The sequence below is a fragment of the Emydura macquarii genome, unplaced genomic scaffold, assembly GCF_026122565.2.
Source record: "Emydura macquarii macquarii isolate MOO-44397 ecotype Brisbane River unplaced genomic scaffold, CSIRO-AGI_Emac_v2 contig_1876, whole genome shotgun sequence".
NCBI classification, from domain to species: Eukaryota; Metazoa; Chordata; order Testudines; family Chelidae; genus Emydura; species Emydura macquarii.
This window is the reverse complement of record NW_027132013.1, coordinates 15,983,432-16,000,454: the sequence shown is the minus strand read 5'-3', so window position 1 is coordinate 16,000,454 and position 17,023 is coordinate 15,983,432. Positions and strand designations below refer to the sequence as shown.

Sequence of the window (17,023 nt, the reverse complement as noted above, 5' to 3'; positions counted from 1 at the left end):
TGAATTTTTCCCCTTAGGTTTTGTCTATATTCAAATCTGCAACAATTTAATTTCAGATTGGTTTAAAAATCATTACAGTGCACTCAGATCACAGTGTGGATGCTTTTAATTCAATTTAAACCATTATATCAATTTAAGATAAATTGATGTAAAACAGTGAACTTTATTTCCTAACCCCTCTCCCCCCTCCAAATTCCCCCCTCTCCCTCCCACCTCCTCCTGGGTTTTACTAAGATGGCGTAAGGTCCTGGAGTCAAAGAACAGAGCGCTCTTTGTTTTTGTTGGTGGTATCTTTCATCCCAAATCACTTTACAATTTTTATGTATCTGTTGTTCAGCTTGCCCATCACTAAAATTCAGTGACCTCTGGGATGGAAGGCAAGAGGGAAGAATAGTGTGTCTAATTTGAACCACAGATGGGATTGATGTGGGGGAAGAACTTAGTTATCTGAAATAGTTTTTGGCTTACTCCTTCTTTGTTTGGGTTTGTTTTTAAGTGCCATGGAATCTTTAACAGCTGTTTTGTTGGTTGAGACCTTGGTTTTGCCTCTCATCTGAAAGGCTCAGGCATATGAGGTCTGAAAAAGCTTGAGACTTCCACATTTTTTTCAGGAACCGGTAAAGCATTATTTTTGGGTGGAAGAGGCAGCTTTCAGTGGTGAAACCATCAGGCAAAATGTCAGGAATTTGGCACCCAAATCAGCTATCAAAAAGCTGAATCACACTGTTTTTAATTTTTGTTTTGTTTTATTTAAAAATGTGAAGTGATCTGGTAATGCTGAGTTGTTTCTCTCCCTGTGAGCCTTTTGGAGGTGCTATTAGTATCAGAAGGAACTGGGGAAAACAGTGATTCATTCCTGCTTTGATTTTTTTTTCTTTACCTGCCTGGGATAATCAATATGTTATCTCATGTAATGGTAAAGAATAATGAGCTTGTTGCTGGGGAGAGCTTCATTATAGTGGGACCTGATGAGGCAGTAATATCCCTGATTAGGGTTGCTGTTAGGATCATGTTGCTTTGTGGGCTTCAAGCTTATTGTGGGCTTGATGGAAATGGGAAACAGATGCTAATAGGAGGGAGGATGCTAATGCTGGGGTTTGGACATGTGGAGAAGACCCTAAAGGGTTAAATAACCTGGGAAACTTGGGAAAAGTGGTGTAAATAGATGTCTGAATAGTTGTTATTAACATATACATTCACATTCTTCTGGCTTCTGGTTCCTTTCCAGGAATTCCTGCCCACCATAGCTTGTAGAACTGGCTACCCTATCTGGAGTTGCCAGTTACAGGGCTTATGCATCACAGCCTAGTAATGTTGTCATGTTATGTCACAAGATATTGAGGTTGCAGCAGATTATCCTGTTCTGAAGCAACTCTAGGCTTAGGAAACATTTACATTGTAAAGCTGATTTTTGGGGAGGGGTGTATTAACATCCGATGACCCAGACTGCATAGGACACTGAGTCATATGGAAGAGATGTGGTTGCAGGGGGTGGAGCAGGTTGGGAAATGTGGTGAGCTAGGCAATATCAGAGTTTGTAGACAACCTTGAGAGCACTGAGTTTGAATTGTAGTTGACTGTTTTGGTTGAGTGGGTGGGCAGAAGATGGTAGAGATAGTCTAGTGTTAAAACAGATACTGATTTAAAAAAAAAAAAAAGTTCTCTTGAAACCAGAACTTGTAAAATGTACAAAAATGTAGAGCGAGGGTATCGGGGTGTGAAATATCAAAAATGAGACAGCCATTAAACCATCCAGTGCATCTCCCTGTGTGTGTGTAAATAAAATCTATGGGTGTTTTTTCAGCCTAGTTTTAAGTTTATCAAGCACTGATGCTTCTCCAGTAGGAGACTATTCCACAGCCTAGTAAGTCTTAGAAGCAGCAATTTCTCCTGCTGCCATTTTACCCTCTTGCTTCAGAGCTGATCACACAGTCCTCGGATGTTGTGCACTTGGGTGTCCTAGTTTCACATCTATATGGAAGAGAGCATCTCCTCTTGTCAATAGGGGAGATTTTTCTCTGCTTAGCCTAGTGGTTTAAAACTGCTTCAGAACAGGCTTCTTTATGTACCCATCATAATGATCTCATCTGCTAGCTCTTTAATTATGTCTTCTTGCTGACATTCATACAGAAGCAACTGCAAGGCATAGATGTTCAAGCAGAGGCTAGTACATCCCCTGAGGTCACTACTGTGGCATGCCAGCTACCAAAAAACTACCTGGGTTCATTATTTCTGTAGAGCCCAGCCTCAGTGCTTGATTTGGTTGGGGGGGTGGAGGGATGGTTGTACCTAGTAACCCCTTGCTTTGTACAGAGGAAGGGAAGTATTTTAAGCATTTTTTACAGATCATTCTTTGTTTGTTTGATTCTTTCCCATGAAAGCCTTTCCATTTTGCCTCTTTACTTGGTGACTGATTAGGCAGGTATCACAGCAGTAAACGGAATGGCCATTGTATAAACAGGATTATTTTAGTATGAGCAAACAGTTTATGGCAGGGTGGTGTGGAGAGGCTCCCGCTGCTGCTGCCTGCACTGTACAGGTGTTACATGGAGATCCTCTGTTTCCAGTAATATTGTATCAGCCGCTTTTACCAGAAATAGGATTCCTATAAATCTGTGCAGGGAAATGATTTGTGAGTGATTGTTACTTCTTGTGTAAGTGAAATGCACCTCTTCAAAGAGAAGGCTGGGAGTGAACATCACCATTCACCATCCAATCTGTCAGACAGGACTTTATCTTTCCCAGATATCCAGGGGCTAGAGCATGTGCACTAAAGAGAGCAGATCTCAGTTTGTCTTGTTAAGATGGCTGGATATTCCTTTGGAGTAGCCAGGACATGTTTGCTGGATTGCAATATCTCAAGAAAGCATCTCTTTGGAGTTGAATACTTTTAAAATTGTTTTGAAAATAATCTTAGATATCAGATGGAAAGCCCCATCTAGGCCCCACTTCAGGAGCCTATAATGTGGAGTGCTGATCCTGTGTTCTTATTCTTTGCCCAGTCCAGAATTAAATGTCTTAAGGAATGGTGCGTTCGCCATTTCCCTGAAGATTATTCCACAGCCATAGTCAGGAAAGGTTTCCCTATATTCAATCTAAACTTTTCATTACTCAGTTTTGTTCCATTACTTTTAGTACTCTCCCTCTTGGACTGCTCTAACGCTTTTTTTTTCCTTCTGTTTGGTTACACTCTTCAAATACTTCTAGGAATGTGGACGATGAAGTCTGAGGATCAGTACCTTCAGTGGAATCACTTTGTATTTAAACCAGGTGCTATAGAGAGTTAGTATTCGTAGTAGTAGGGTAGTGCCTAGAAGCCCCAACTAAACCCTGGGAGCCTATATGTTACTCCTGAGGGAATTCTGCATCAAAAAGTTCAAAATTCTGCACACAATATTTTAAAATTCTGCATATTTTATTTGTCAGAATAATACACTATAATCACACCATTTTCAATTATTTGGGTAATTTATTTCAAAATACCTGTCACAAGTATGTCTGTAACAATGCAGACAACAAAAAAGATTCAGGAAAATTTTTTTTTTTTTTTTGACAAATAGATTCTTTACTAGGCATATTAGCACACCTATATGGCTCCACAGAGCAGATGGCAATACTAATATTTCCATGTATTTCGAGCACAGAGGACTTTAAGGGTATGTCTACACAGCAAAGAAAAACCTACAGCTGGCCCATGCCAGCAGACTCTGGCTCACAGGCTGCTGGGCTGTTTCATTGCAGTGCAGACTTCTGGGCTTGGACTAGAGCCAGAGCTCTGAGACCCTCCCATCCTGCAAGGTTCTAGAGCCTGGGCTCCAGCAACAAAACAGAAGACCCCTGGGACCTGCGCCTCTGTGCTGGGGGCACCATGATAGCGAGTGAGACGGACAGTCATGCATGCATGCCCAGCCCTGCCCCCGGATCCAGGTGTGGGGCAAGCAGGCACACCCTGGCAGGATCCAAGTGTGTCAGGGCTTAGTGTGGGGGGATCCAGGTGTGGGCAGCTCTGTGGGGTGACCTAAGTGCATGGGGGAAGGGGGATCTGGATGCACAAGGGCTCATGGGGGGGGGGGGCGTTCTGGATGCAGGAGAATGGGACTCTGGAGGGGATCCAGGTTAAATGGTTGGGACTGAGCATGTGGGGGGACTAGGTGTGGGGGATGGGTCTTGGCGAGGAGTGGGACTTGGAGAGCTGGGGTCCGGGTGCAGCTGGTTGTGATTCAGTGAGATAAAGGTGCGGGGGAGTTGGGCAGGGTGGTCCAGGTGCATGGGGGATGGGGCTTAGGGGGTAGGGGTTTGAGTGCGTGGGAGTTCAGCAGGTGGTGGTCTGCATGCGGGGAGTCTGGATGCAGGGGGGTGGTGCTCAACAAGGGAATCCAGATGTGGGAGGTGGAGTTCAGTGGTGGGGGATGTCTGGGTGTATGTGTAGGGAGTCCGAATGCTCGGGGGTTGGGTAGATGGGAGGCAACAGTGTCCCTTCCCCCCATGGCTGGTGAGCAATGTGCATAGGAGGATGGAACTTTCTGTAGCCAGGGGAGGTTCCTGGGGGTAAGTCTGACCCAGTTCCGACAGCAGCCTGTGCAAGGGAAGAGAAAGTCCTGTCCCCTGCACAGCCTAGCCAGGACTAGTTGCTGGATGGGCTGGGGCATCCCCAGCCCTGCCCCTCCTTGGCTCCAGGCACACTGTGATAGCAAGCAAGAGGGACAGTCTCTCTCGTTTGCTCGCATGCATGTCCGCCCTGCCCCACGGTGATTTACATCTCCACTGGCTGCTCCAGGTGCCCAAACTGAGGTGCCAGCACTGCCCAGGAGAGGCATGTGACCACTCCTGTGGCTTCCTTTTGCTTCCCCATCAGAAGTCATTTTTCTGCAGGGAAGCAAAGAAATCTAAGGGGACATGAATTCTGTGCACATGCAGTGGTGCAGAATTCCCCCAGGAGTAAAAATATGTGCTAGGTGCTATACAATCATGTTAAGAGACAGGGATGGTGGGGAACTGCTTTATCTTGCAATTTGTTAGTTGCTTTTCCTGCTACATCCACTCCCCTATTCTCACCCCTTTGCTATGTAAATTGCACTTGGTTTGCACGCTCACTGAATACCAAATGAAAGCAGGTTATGTTGTTTTCCTGCTTTCTAACCCCTGTACACCACCATTTGTCACTTCTGGACCAAGTTCAGAGACTTCTGTGGAAGTTGCACCTGTTTATACGAGGAATGAACTTGGTCCCATATTTTAAAAAACCCTACAAATCAAGAGTTTGCTTACCTATGATACAGATAGTTTTTACAAATCTAATGTCTATTTGAACGTTTGTCTTTTTATTACTTATGCCAGCATAAATGTGACACTGACACCCCCATCTATCCAAACATCCCTCACCTCCCAAAACCTGTAATAGAAACAACCCCCTCCCACACCCAAAAAGGAAAAAAGCAGAGGTTTTTACCCTGAAACAAGAGCAGAACTAGACACCCTATGACGTCCACCACTAGCATCTTGGCTATTGTGATTAACTGATTTTACATGGAAGGCTGTCAGATACTATGATGATGGGTGGCAACAGAAAATTCTAAAATAGATAGCTAAGGTAGACAATCTGTTTACTTCTGACATTCATCTCTCTTTAACCATGAAAACAGATTAAACAGTTTCTCTTTATGTTTTTAGTTCACTTAAATTTCAGGGTCTTGGGCAGTAACATGCTGCAAAGTCTGGGTTGTAAGTGCAGAAAGGGAATTTTTTTAAAAATACAAACTATATCTATTGGCATAAAATGATCATGGAAAATATTCCCATTTGATCTGAACTTGTTTTTTAAAGCTTGAGAGCCTGATTTGAGTTGACAGTGTCCTTTTTAATTAATCATAAATCAACCACTCCAGCCCTTACTCATTTATTATGCTTCTCTGAGCCCAGAAGAACTCTTCAACCCATTCCTGCCTGGAGTGGGGATTGTACCCCACCGTCCCTAGAAGTCATATTTATTTTACACTGGTCCATAACCTCTCCTAATTTTGAAGCCTTCCAAGGAACACCTTAATTTCAAGAGTGACATCTGCAGGGTTCCCTATGGAGGGAGGAGACTACATGAGGAAAATCGGGGACCTATTAGGGTGCATCTGCACAGTAAGCAGCAGCCTTTGGCAGCTTATCTTTGGGCTCAGGTGAACAGACTCGAGCTTACATTATGGTGCTAAAAACAGCTGTGTAGATGTCTGAGCTCAGACACTGAAGCGTAGGCAGGGGTTTGGGCTTCAGAGTCCGAGCTCCAGCCCAAGCCCAACCATCTACACAGCTATTTTTAACTTTTTAGGATGTCCCCTTTGTGGAAGGGGGGCAGGTAGAGGGGGAACAAGCTGTAGACAAAGTGAGCCATTTTTGAACATTTAATTCTGATCTATAGAACGTCCGCTCCAGAGTCACCACTTAGCCTGAAAAGTGGCTGGTCAGGCAGGCTTGAGTTTCATGCGTCGGTCCAATGTGCAGGATTAATATGTGTCCTGAATGTTTTTCTCTGGTCTTGTAAACACCATGCTATGTTGTGGTGTCATGAGCAAAGGCACAAAATCCTTCTGCATGGACACAAATTAACGTCCTGTAAGAGAGAGCAATAAAGATGGCACCTCTGGGGTTTTTTATTCTTTACCCTGTGCTCATTTTTCAGCAGCCGTCTGCTCTATTGCACTGTATAATAGGTAGGAAACTGCCCTTCTGTATCTGCTCTCCCTGTGCCACTGTAGGTCACTTAAACATGCCCATCTTCAGGCTAGATCCTTGTCTTGATACATTGGGGAAATTCTGACAAATCTGGAGACGTGTTTGTAAAGAACGCCGTGCTTTGAGCAGGTGGTTGGACTAGACCTTCTGAGGTCCCTTCCAACCCTAATCTTCTGTGATTCTGTGATCAAAGTTTTGAGCCTGTGACAGATCAAAGGAACATGGAAAATTTTAATAATTCAGAGGTCATCAGCCTGACACTTGATACTTATTGACGGGCTGTGTTGCCTTAGTATATTTATCTTGTTTTTCACTGGTGTTTTTCCATCCCCTCTCCTCGACTTTCACTGTCCATGTAAATAGACTCTAATGCTGTTAATTGTTAGGGGCTAGGTGCGTGTGCGTCAAGCAAGTCTTTCAGGAAGTCATCTCTAATTTCTTGTTTACTCTGCAACCCTCGCCATCTGCAGAATATATATCTGAGAATCCCATAGCTCTGTTGCTGCGTTCTGTTCTGCTCAGTAGGATGGGAGCCTTGAGGAGATTGTATTGTGTAATATAACTGCAACCAAAGCTGGCTTAAAACGTCAGAGCCCTTTTTCTAATGGCTGAATCAATGCTGTTGATATAGTAAGTGGGGGGGGTCCCCATGGTAAGGCAATATCCTGATAGTCTCTGGTGAACTGTAGGGCATGGGCTGGTGAGTACCTATTTCTTTGGGTATAACCCAGTCATTGTAAGAATGCCTTTTGGGCTACTTGAATCCAAACTTAACCCATCTTTCCTTTTGCTGCTCTGTGTGTCACTAGGTTGCCGAGTGTATGACTTTGGAGATCTGAGTTTCACGCAAGTGCCCAATGATGAGCTGTATAACAACCTGGTCAAATACCCACGCTCTGTGGGATTAGCCAGTCAGGTGCTGGCTGATGCTGTGAGTGGAGCAGTGGCTGCTGGACATAGCTGTGTAACTATGGGAGGTGACCATAGGTGAGTCCAGATGGATGAAAATGGTGGATTGACTATGCTGTGTGAAGTGTTGTCTTTTGTTGGTGTAAATCAAAACAGGTGAAAAGAAGAGGGGCTTTGGACCATTGAAACGGCAAGGCATAGATTGGGACTGTCAAAGTTGCTTGCATGATGATAATGCTGTGAGTGTCTGCTACTCCCAGTTTCTGCAGTGTTGAAGGGCCCATCCTCCTTTCCTGTGGTACCATGTGGAGACACAACTTCTTTTTTTTTTTTTTTTGGTCTTTAATGCTGTGATTCCAAGAACCAGGAGAATGGAAGTGGCAATAAAAAAGTGATCTTAGAAAGTAACAGACAGCAGCGACTTGTTTCCAAATTCTTCTGGAAGCTGCAAATAATAAAAACAAATGAAGCTGTTTTTTTTATTTTTGAGGGAATTCATATGGTCAGTTCCATCCAGGTTGACTTTTGTGGACACATTTTTAGGGAGCGTGCAGGACACTAGCCCTTAGGACAGGTGTGTAAATCTTAGGGGACCAGCTAGTTCCTAAGGGATTTTGGGGAGGGGCTAGCGAACGCTGTGATAAGAGAGTGAATTCTAAGTCTACCTCCACATCCTCTTTTTTCCCCTCCTCCAAATATCCTATCCATTTTCTGTCCCAATCCCCAGACTGGGACCAGCAGGGAGGAGGTGGGGTGCATCGAAATGTGAGGTGGGGGTGAGGTTGAATGACTGTAGCCCAGAATAGAGGGAGGCAGCAGAGATTTGGGCTAGTGACTATGCGAGGTGAGCCTGCTAGTTAGGGGTGAGAGAGTTTCTATTGATGCTCATCTTAACCTAGGACAGGTGAAGGCTAGGGAGGTGGGAGGGCTCTTGGTGAGAGATCCTGAAGGGATGAAAGGAAAGCTCTGCCTCATACCCTAATACCAGTGCACTCCTTCAGAGTTTTATGAAAGGTAGCCCAGTCTCCTGTGGGCTAATGTAGGATCATGTCGTCTAGTGATACACGTCCCACTGATGTTTGTGTGATGATGGCAGATCTCACTGGGACGAGATGCTGTAATGCAAACATTGGACATTTGAAATGTGGCAACTAACTTGCTGCCTTACTTATCATAACCCCTGAAATTGTTCAGCAGGACGTATGTTTTGCAGACCTGAGTGAAGGCTTGCTATGTACTTTTTCAGCTTGGCGGTTGGGTCCATCAGTGGCCATACACGGCAGTGTCCTCATCTCTGTGTGATCTGGGTGGATGCACACGCTGATATCAACACTCCTCTCACAACTCAATCTGGAAACCTCCATGGGCAGCCAGTCTCATTTCTGTTACGTGAGCTCCAGGATAAAGTAAGTGGCTCTAGGTTTTGTGTGTAGAGGCAACTGTACCACAGACTACATTCTGGTGAAAGGTGCTGGCTTATCTGCCCCAGAGCCTGATGCCTTATTTATCCCAGATAAGATAAAGTTACAGGCATCCTATGTCTATAATCTGCTCTCATAGTGCATTTCACCCTGTCTTGAAGGGGCAATGCTAGTGCTGACACAGAAATTCCTTATTCACTTCTTGGCCTCTGTAGCTACTGCCATCTAGGGGGCAATTACTGCCAGGGGTGGTAATGGATTTTGTGATGGTCACATGTGTGCTAGGAACTGGATTGAGAGCATCAAAAGTTGCCTGATCTAGGTTTGAAGCTGGTGGTGAGTGTCATGTCCCATTGCCACTCCCCTGGGGTATCCTGTCTCATGAGCTAAAACAGACCAAATGCAGCAGTAGAGGCTTCTATTCAGCAACTGGACACTCTGTGTGGATCCTGCATGTTGTTATAGTCAATACACAGATACTTTCATAGTGGTAGGCAGCAGTTCTGCCAGGTGAGCCAAAAAGGGAGCCTCCCCCCTGCCTGAGCCTGTAGGAGCTGTGCCAAGCTCATCCCCACATAGCTTACTTGCCTTTCACACTCCCCTTGTACATTTATATTTAGAACTGTTCCATATTTTGACCACCTTGAGGCCTGTCCGGGGCAGATCCTGCATGGGCTGTCCTGATACGCTGCTCTAGCAAGAGACATTCTAGTAAATGATAAAACTCAGGGCTGCTTGTAGCCTGCTGGGCAAAGGGCTCTGGCTGATGATGACCTTTGCCTTTAAAGGGATCAACTATAAGAAAAGAGCTGTTTGCTTTAAAGGCACAAGAAGAGTACGTGGTCAGCTTCTGCAGCAGTCAGGCTATATAACAACCACTCTGCCTCAGCTGCAGCCCAGAACCTCTTGTACAAATTCCTATAGCATCCTGTAGGAGCTGTCATGGTAACCAGTACAATGGCTAACTGGGTGTCTGTGTAGCAAGGACCTAGCTACAAGTTAGCAAGTATGCTTCAGCCTGAGCTCCAAGTTAGGGAATGGAAGCTGGGTCACCACCTGCAGGTTGAGAATGGCAGCTGAAAATGCAGTAAATCTGATTATGCATCCAAACCACCCTGAGCTGAACTCCCATCACATCCTGCAAACTAAACTAGCTCTGCTGGTGCATGGGAAACCTCCAAGGAGCATCTGAGGTGCAGTGTTTATGTAGGAGATGTTGTTCTTCCCGCTGTTGTTACTGAACCAGTAGCCCTATATTGTGTATGGGGGTGCTGTGCTGCTGGAAGTGCTGATCTTTCAAATAAGACTTTAAAATGGAAGTCTTGACCACTTCCTGGTTATTGAAAATGCCAGGCACTTTTCACAAGAGTAGCTTCAATGTCCTGGACAGATTTGATCTTGGGTGATTCGATCCTGTTTCCCCTTGGGATTCATTTGAATAATCTTCTCTCTGTGAACTGTTAAATAGCTGCTGCTTTCTGCACCAGAGATGGCTGTAATAATCCCTGTATGGAGGCAGGGATTATTACATGCTAGAAGGCCTTAGAGCAGTGTTTCTTAACCTGGAGTTTTAGAGGGGTCCAAGTGCAGAGCTGGTAGTTAATGTAGAGCCACAGGGGTATGAAACTTTACATGCCTCAGTGTGGGGGTGGGAATGTACAGTAGCCACTGCCTTGAAATGTAAGACTCTGTAATGTAAACTAAATGATCTGGAAATAACTGCTCAGCATTTACTGTAACTTTACCTCCAGTCACACCCATTAGACAATGGGGAGGAGGTAGAGGAGATGGAAAGCGACCTAACAGCTCTGGGCCATCCTCTCTCTCTCTCTCAAGGAATAAAGAAGCCTGTGAGAGAAAGAGCCCAGCTGGTCAAGAGCCAGTAGTTGCTTCTGGCTGAGGGAGGGGCAAAGCCACTGTGTCTTTCACAACAGGGGAGAAGGGCAGGCTCCAAGATCCTGGGCTCTTCAGATTTGGGAGACTCTGCTTCCTCCTTCTCCCTAGTCCCCTTTGGAAAAATGTATAGACTCCACCGACTCCTATACTTAAAACCAACTGTTGGCTCCTGGTCAACTGGCTCTAGCCCTTAAAGAGGAGAGGGAAAGAGAAGAGCAAGGTTCCTAGAACTGCTGGAGGAGTGCCAGCAGCTGAGTGTTTTCTGAGGCCAAGGCAGTCAGCAGGGCAATGGTGGCAGCAGCAAAGGAGGAGGTAAGACCATCTTAAATTTAGGAGAGGTGACTGCATGAAGTGGGGTGGGAGGGTGTCTGAGCAGGGATCACCCCCAATTTCACACTGAAAGCTCACAGAGGTATCAGAGCCCTCAAGGAAGCCTGCATAGAAACCTCTCCACTTTAGGCCTCCTATCTCCACCTCTAACAGTGCATAACCAGTATATCTGACTGATACTGTAATAGAAGCTCTTCACAGCAGTTTAACTAATCCATTACAGTGTGATGCACAGCAGACCCCAGGCTTCTCACATTTTGATGGCTATCGCATGCTGGCCTGGCTGCTGGGTGGGAGACTTGCTGTTCAGTACAGAGAGCTTTGTTTTAGATCTTCATTCTGGTCCCTAGGACCATATCACCATTTAGGGGGAGAAACCCAACACACTTACTACTAGTGCAAGAAAATAAGCTCTCTGCAAGTTGGATGTAGTTCAACTGTTAATTGGTAGCAGTGAAAGTTCAGTGGTTTGTCTTTACCTGGAGCTGGTTTGGTTGTACAACTGAATTACCAGAGAGAGGATTATGCATGAACAGATCTTTTATTTGTTCTAGTTTAATAGATAAACTGTACTGTTAGCTGGGAGAGGTCTTACCCCTCCTTCCTAACGGAGTCCAACTAGCCACATTTCAAATGTCCAATATTTGCACTAACTAGCTTCCAACCCTGGGCTTAGTGTATTAGGTCACTGCCTCAGTGATGTCAGCTACCATGGCTCAGCATGAGCTGTATGTTTGGCTCCGCAGGGGCAAGCCTCTGTATGGGCACCCTCCCCAGTGACAGGCTGGTGCCTGTACTTAGCTCAGGGTAGAAGCTGCAGTTCACCACCCTCAGACTGGGTCTTCAGGTCACTGCACCCCTGTTTACCAGCAGCTCCAGTGGGGTTTGGTGCCTGCTGTAGACTTCCTTTCAGGAACCTGTGATCAGTTTGAAAAATGCAGCAACCCAAACAGCCTCTTTAAAACAAAGTATGTATCCATAGGAACATGAGGAAAAGGGTTAAAATAGATCTATGGTATATGTATTTTGTCTTGGCTAAACTTGAGCCTTTCCTTTCAAATTCAGGCACCCTGCCACCATTGGGGTTGGGCAAGGTAGGCTGCACCCCCTGCAGCCTCTGAAGCTCAGTTAGTGGCTCACCCTCTGTGTTCACAGGCCATCTTTTTATCTATTTCCAAGTCCCTTTGTCTGTCCTGGGCCTACTGAACCTGATCAGACTGGCTTATGCAGCTGGGAGTGGGGCCTGGGTCCAGAGGTAAACTTTTTAGCAGTGGATTATACATTAAGTATCAGCAATTGAATTAGTCATTGTCTGCTTGCCTGGAACTGTGTAAAACCATTCAGGATTTAGTTAATTCTTTGCCCCTAGAAAGCATGTTAATCACAGACAGAGTTATTTATAAAAAGATACTGCCCACATTCTTCACATCAGCCTTTGCCAGTTTTTTGCAGAGCAAAACTTTGCTGTTGCTACTAGCTCCACTGTCAGTGCGGTCACTTCAGTGCTACCCCTCTTTGGACATGTGAAAGCATTGTCTAGAAACTAGTCCCCTGTATTGAGTCAGAGCTGGGATTCAGTTCCATATCTCATTGCACAGCTGAGACACCTTGTATTAATCACTAAATGTGATGGGGATGGAAAAACCTTCTGGACAGATAATGGTCTGGGAGATCTGAGTTAATTTCCCCGAGTGCTGACATGTCCTTAAGTTACTTTCTCTGTGCCTTTGTTCTCCTCTGTGAAATAGAGCTGATACTTCCCTGCTGCACAGATAGATAAATGCACTGATGGTTGAGGTACTCAGATACTATGATGGGAGCTATAGCAGAACCTAGTTTCCCAATCAGTAAAATAGGGATAATATTGATCCTTCCCCCCTCACCCCACCCCATTGCAATTCACTTAGTACTTAAGGTACTGATGTTGTGTAGTACAAAGGCCTCACCCCCATTGCTCACCCATCTGCTGTTCTCAGTCGAAGGGTTGGACTAGAACTGGATGAGGGTGTAGCACTGTTTACACAATTACTTTGTCACCACAGCTGACCCTCTCACCTCTATTGAGATGTGCTGCCATAGTCTTACTCTCCAGGAGGGCTGCTTTCTAGTTCAACTTCCATTAATGTGAAGTAGCCCCTTTACCAAAGGCATTTCATAAAATGCAGCATCTGATTCCCTCCTCCTCCTCCTCCCTCCCCCCTCCCCCCACCCCCCACACAGTTAAGCTGATTTCACGTTAATGGTACAGTCTTATGTACATAATTGTATGATCTTGCAGTGCCTCTTATGCATAAATCTAAGTGCCTTAAAGATACCTTTGCCAAGTACTTGTACCCATCTGTGAAGTGGATATAACTGGCAGAAAGGGTAAATGACATGCTCAGTTATATAGCAAAATATTGAAAAAGCAGGACTAGAACCAGGCTCCTATTTTACCAGATTATATGCCTTCCCTACCTTGTTAGGCACCAAGCAGCATAAGACAATGCTAGATACTTTATTTTCAAATCACTGCAAAACATGAGTTGAAGACTTGCATCCCTTAAATGCTGGTGTTGGCCTGAGACCAAATAGCATGCAAGTGGCAAGGCTCAGATGGTTAGGAAATCTTGATTTAGCCATCCCCCATCTGTTAGCCCTTGCCTTTCTGTCACCCTGAGGCTGAGAGTCAAAACTTAACAATTCCCTAAAATCACTTCCATCGTGAATAGGAAGCTTGTTAAAAAGATGCCACTGAAGTCATTTTACAGCTATATACCACCCCCCTCTCCTTGCAGATGCCACTACTTCCCGGCTTTTCCTGGCTAAAGCCCTGCCTCTCAACATCTGATATTGTGTACATTGGTCTGAGGGATGTGGATCCTGCTGAACAGTAAGTGCAAGACAGCTGTGGAGGGGGGGCTCTTTCTTGCTGATAAAGAATGAGAGCTGCATATTCACTTTTGATAGTGCTACGTAGCGCTAGTGAGGGTTTTAAGTACTAAAAGGCCACAAGCAAGAAACTTTTTAAAATTGTTTGTTTTAACAGCTATATTTTGAAGAACTATGACATCCAGTATTACTCAATGAGGGATATTGATCGCCTTGGTATCCAGAAAGTTATGGAAAGGACATTTGAACAACTAATGAGCAGGTAACTTGTCACTGAAGATGAACAGAAGCTGCTTGTGTGTCAGACAAAACAAATGTTCATGAATCGTAAGCTGTCAACATATTAAGAATCTCTGCTAAACCCATGCAAATTTGAAGTATTACTTTACCCATTTATTGAGCATCAGCACTCCTCTCTCTGCTTTCTGTAAATTATTTAAAAGGAAGTGAGTGCTAAGTTACTGCAGGTGAAATGTAGCTGAGTGACAGCGCTATCAACAACTTAAGCACAGCACAGGTAGCAGCCTTGCAAACTTCCATTAAGTATGTGTTAAGGGTTGAAGTCAGATCTGTTTTAGTCCTCACATACTTTGCTGACCTTGAAATTAAACTTCTACACGCTGGGTACTGAATAGCCACTTCAGCTGTGTGCTGGACACAGGTGACTACTTCACCCACATCTTACAGAATCCAGTACCTGGCTACTAAAGTTTGAGGAAAAGGTTAAGTCTGCAGCAAGATGCATCTCAGACATATGATAAGCATAGAGCTAGGTAGTTAACACTGGCTGTTGACAAGAATCACTTAAGTTCATAGTGCAGACATACCCTAAGTCGACCTAACTTAGGTCAACATGTAGCCACTGCATTAATTACTGGTGGAACTGAGGTGATGTACTGATGAAGTAACAAGCTTTCTACTTTGTTGGCACATGCTTTTTGGGGGGAGGGAAGAAAGTTCTGCTTTGGGAAGTTTTTAGCCTGATGTGCCTGGCCAGCCCTGTGGCAACCAAAGCACAAGAAGCCCAGCATAATCATCAGCTTTCCCAACTATGAACCATAGTTTGTGGAGGGTTTAAGCAAACGGAAAGATAGTGAAAGTAAGTGTTGCCATAGAACTTGGTTTTACTGTGCTGTGAAGTACATTAGGTCCTGACTACATGTGAGTAGCAACATATCAAGCCACCAATTTTTTTTTTCCCTACAGAAGGCAAAGACCAATTCACCTGAGCTTTGACATTGATGCTTTTGATCCTTCGCTGGCTCCAGCAACAGGGACTCCTGTTTTAGGTGGATTAACTTATCGGGAAGGCATGTACATTACAGAGGAAATACACAATACAGGTAGACATCAACCAGCAGTGTTTGACTAACCCCAGTTATCACACAAGCCACTTGGCCAATAGCTAGTTCTACCTTTACAAGAAATTATCCATAACCTGTTGAGATGTTAACAGTTCATCTTAAACCAGATATGCATTTCAGGTTGCTTCAGTATAACCAGCTTGACTGGTGCTAAGTAGTAAACTGCACAGCACTGATTTTGAAGGGGCATTGTACAGTAGGTCATTGCTATAGGTCCCTACTTTATATAGCAGTGAATACATGGAGCCAGACTTTCAGAACGGTACAGATGCATGAATGACCAGTTTTACATCTAATATCCTTTTTTGCATACGTGTGGTAATTGCATATTCAAAATGGTTAGATGCAGAGAAATTTTGCTTGTACCCAAAAAATCTGGCTCATCTTGCAAACCCAACACTCACGCTTCCACTGAAAAGAAAACTTTGGAAAGAATGGGCCAACTAGCAGGATAGCATTCTTCTTTACCTTAGTATTCAGCCGCTGCCAATCCACTGATCACACTTGCTTTCATGAAAGTGACTGAAATACTTGCTCTACCCCCCAACACAAGTCTTGCTAAAATAAGACTTACAGCTGTCTATAGACACTTATACTACCTTTAAAACTTGTATTCAGCTTTTCAGAATGGGGCTAGGACACCACACTTCAGTCCAGATATTAAATGCACTTGTAGTTAAATGGGTTGTATGCTTCTTAGGACCTTTGCTTGGAAGGGATTGTTACTGTTGTTTGACAAGATGTGCTCAGATATGGAGAGTTGAACCTAGGCCACAGGTAGGGTAGCCAATTCTGCTTTACTAGATCAAGACCTCTGCTGTATAACTGATTCCCATAGTTAAACACCCAAAGCATGGTTTAAATGCCAATAGCCAGTTGCTAGAGGAAGAGAAGCTAAATAGATCTCCTTTCCAACTTCCACCCTTATGGTAGGTAGGATGTTAAAATGTAAACAGAGGCATTGCTTTCTTGAGTATACAGCCAGCCAGGTGCAGTACTCTGTTCTTAGTAATTCATTGACGAGTGGACAGTCTCACGGTTTGTTTCATTGCTGTCTAGTCAATTACTTCACCATGATATTGCTGCTGCTTGGGAAAAGTGGAGAGGTAATAATTACTATTCATAATGTAGAACAGTACTGACTCCAAGAACAGGTGAGAGGCCTTAAGAGCCTCCAAGCTCTGTTCTCCAAACAGGTTGAGGTCTTCACATTTCAGATGTCTACTAGCCAGAGGCCCAAACAAAGGCAGCGTCTAAGCAGGATCTATTGTAGGGATTGCACTATGCTAGGAATTCTAGCACTTGAGGATGGGCTTAACTTTTCCCAGGATGGTGTCACTCTCCTTGCTTTTTACATGAGCCTCAAGCTAGGTGGTGACTAGTAGAATTCAAGCTTTGGCTGTGCCCCAGAAGCTATGTGAAACTACACCCTGACACAGTAACTGGCTCCCCTGGTTCTGGGCTTATCTTGCTGGACTTCTGTTCCTTTTAGTTGATGGGTTGCTACTTTTT

At 44.6% G+C, this 17,023-nt stretch overlaps 1 protein-coding gene across 2 annotated transcripts in view; it reads left to right on the top strand.

The window, feature by feature from the left end:
• ARG2 (arginase 2) overlaps positions 1-17,023 on the top strand; it is a 29,295-nt gene that overhangs the window by 11,829 nt on the left and 443 nt on the right. For both annotated transcript variants that reach the window (XM_067557767.1, XM_067557768.1), the window contains 5 exons: positions 7,530-7,707; positions 8,876-9,035; positions 14,054-14,148; positions 14,305-14,409; positions 15,354-15,490. In XM_067557767.1, coding sequence (XP_067413868.1) covers positions 7,530-7,707; positions 8,876-9,035; positions 14,054-14,148; positions 14,305-14,409; positions 15,354-15,490 — 675 coding nt within the window. The remainder of the gene's footprint in view (positions 1-7,529; positions 7,708-8,875; positions 9,036-14,053; positions 14,149-14,304; positions 14,410-15,353; positions 15,491-17,023) is intronic.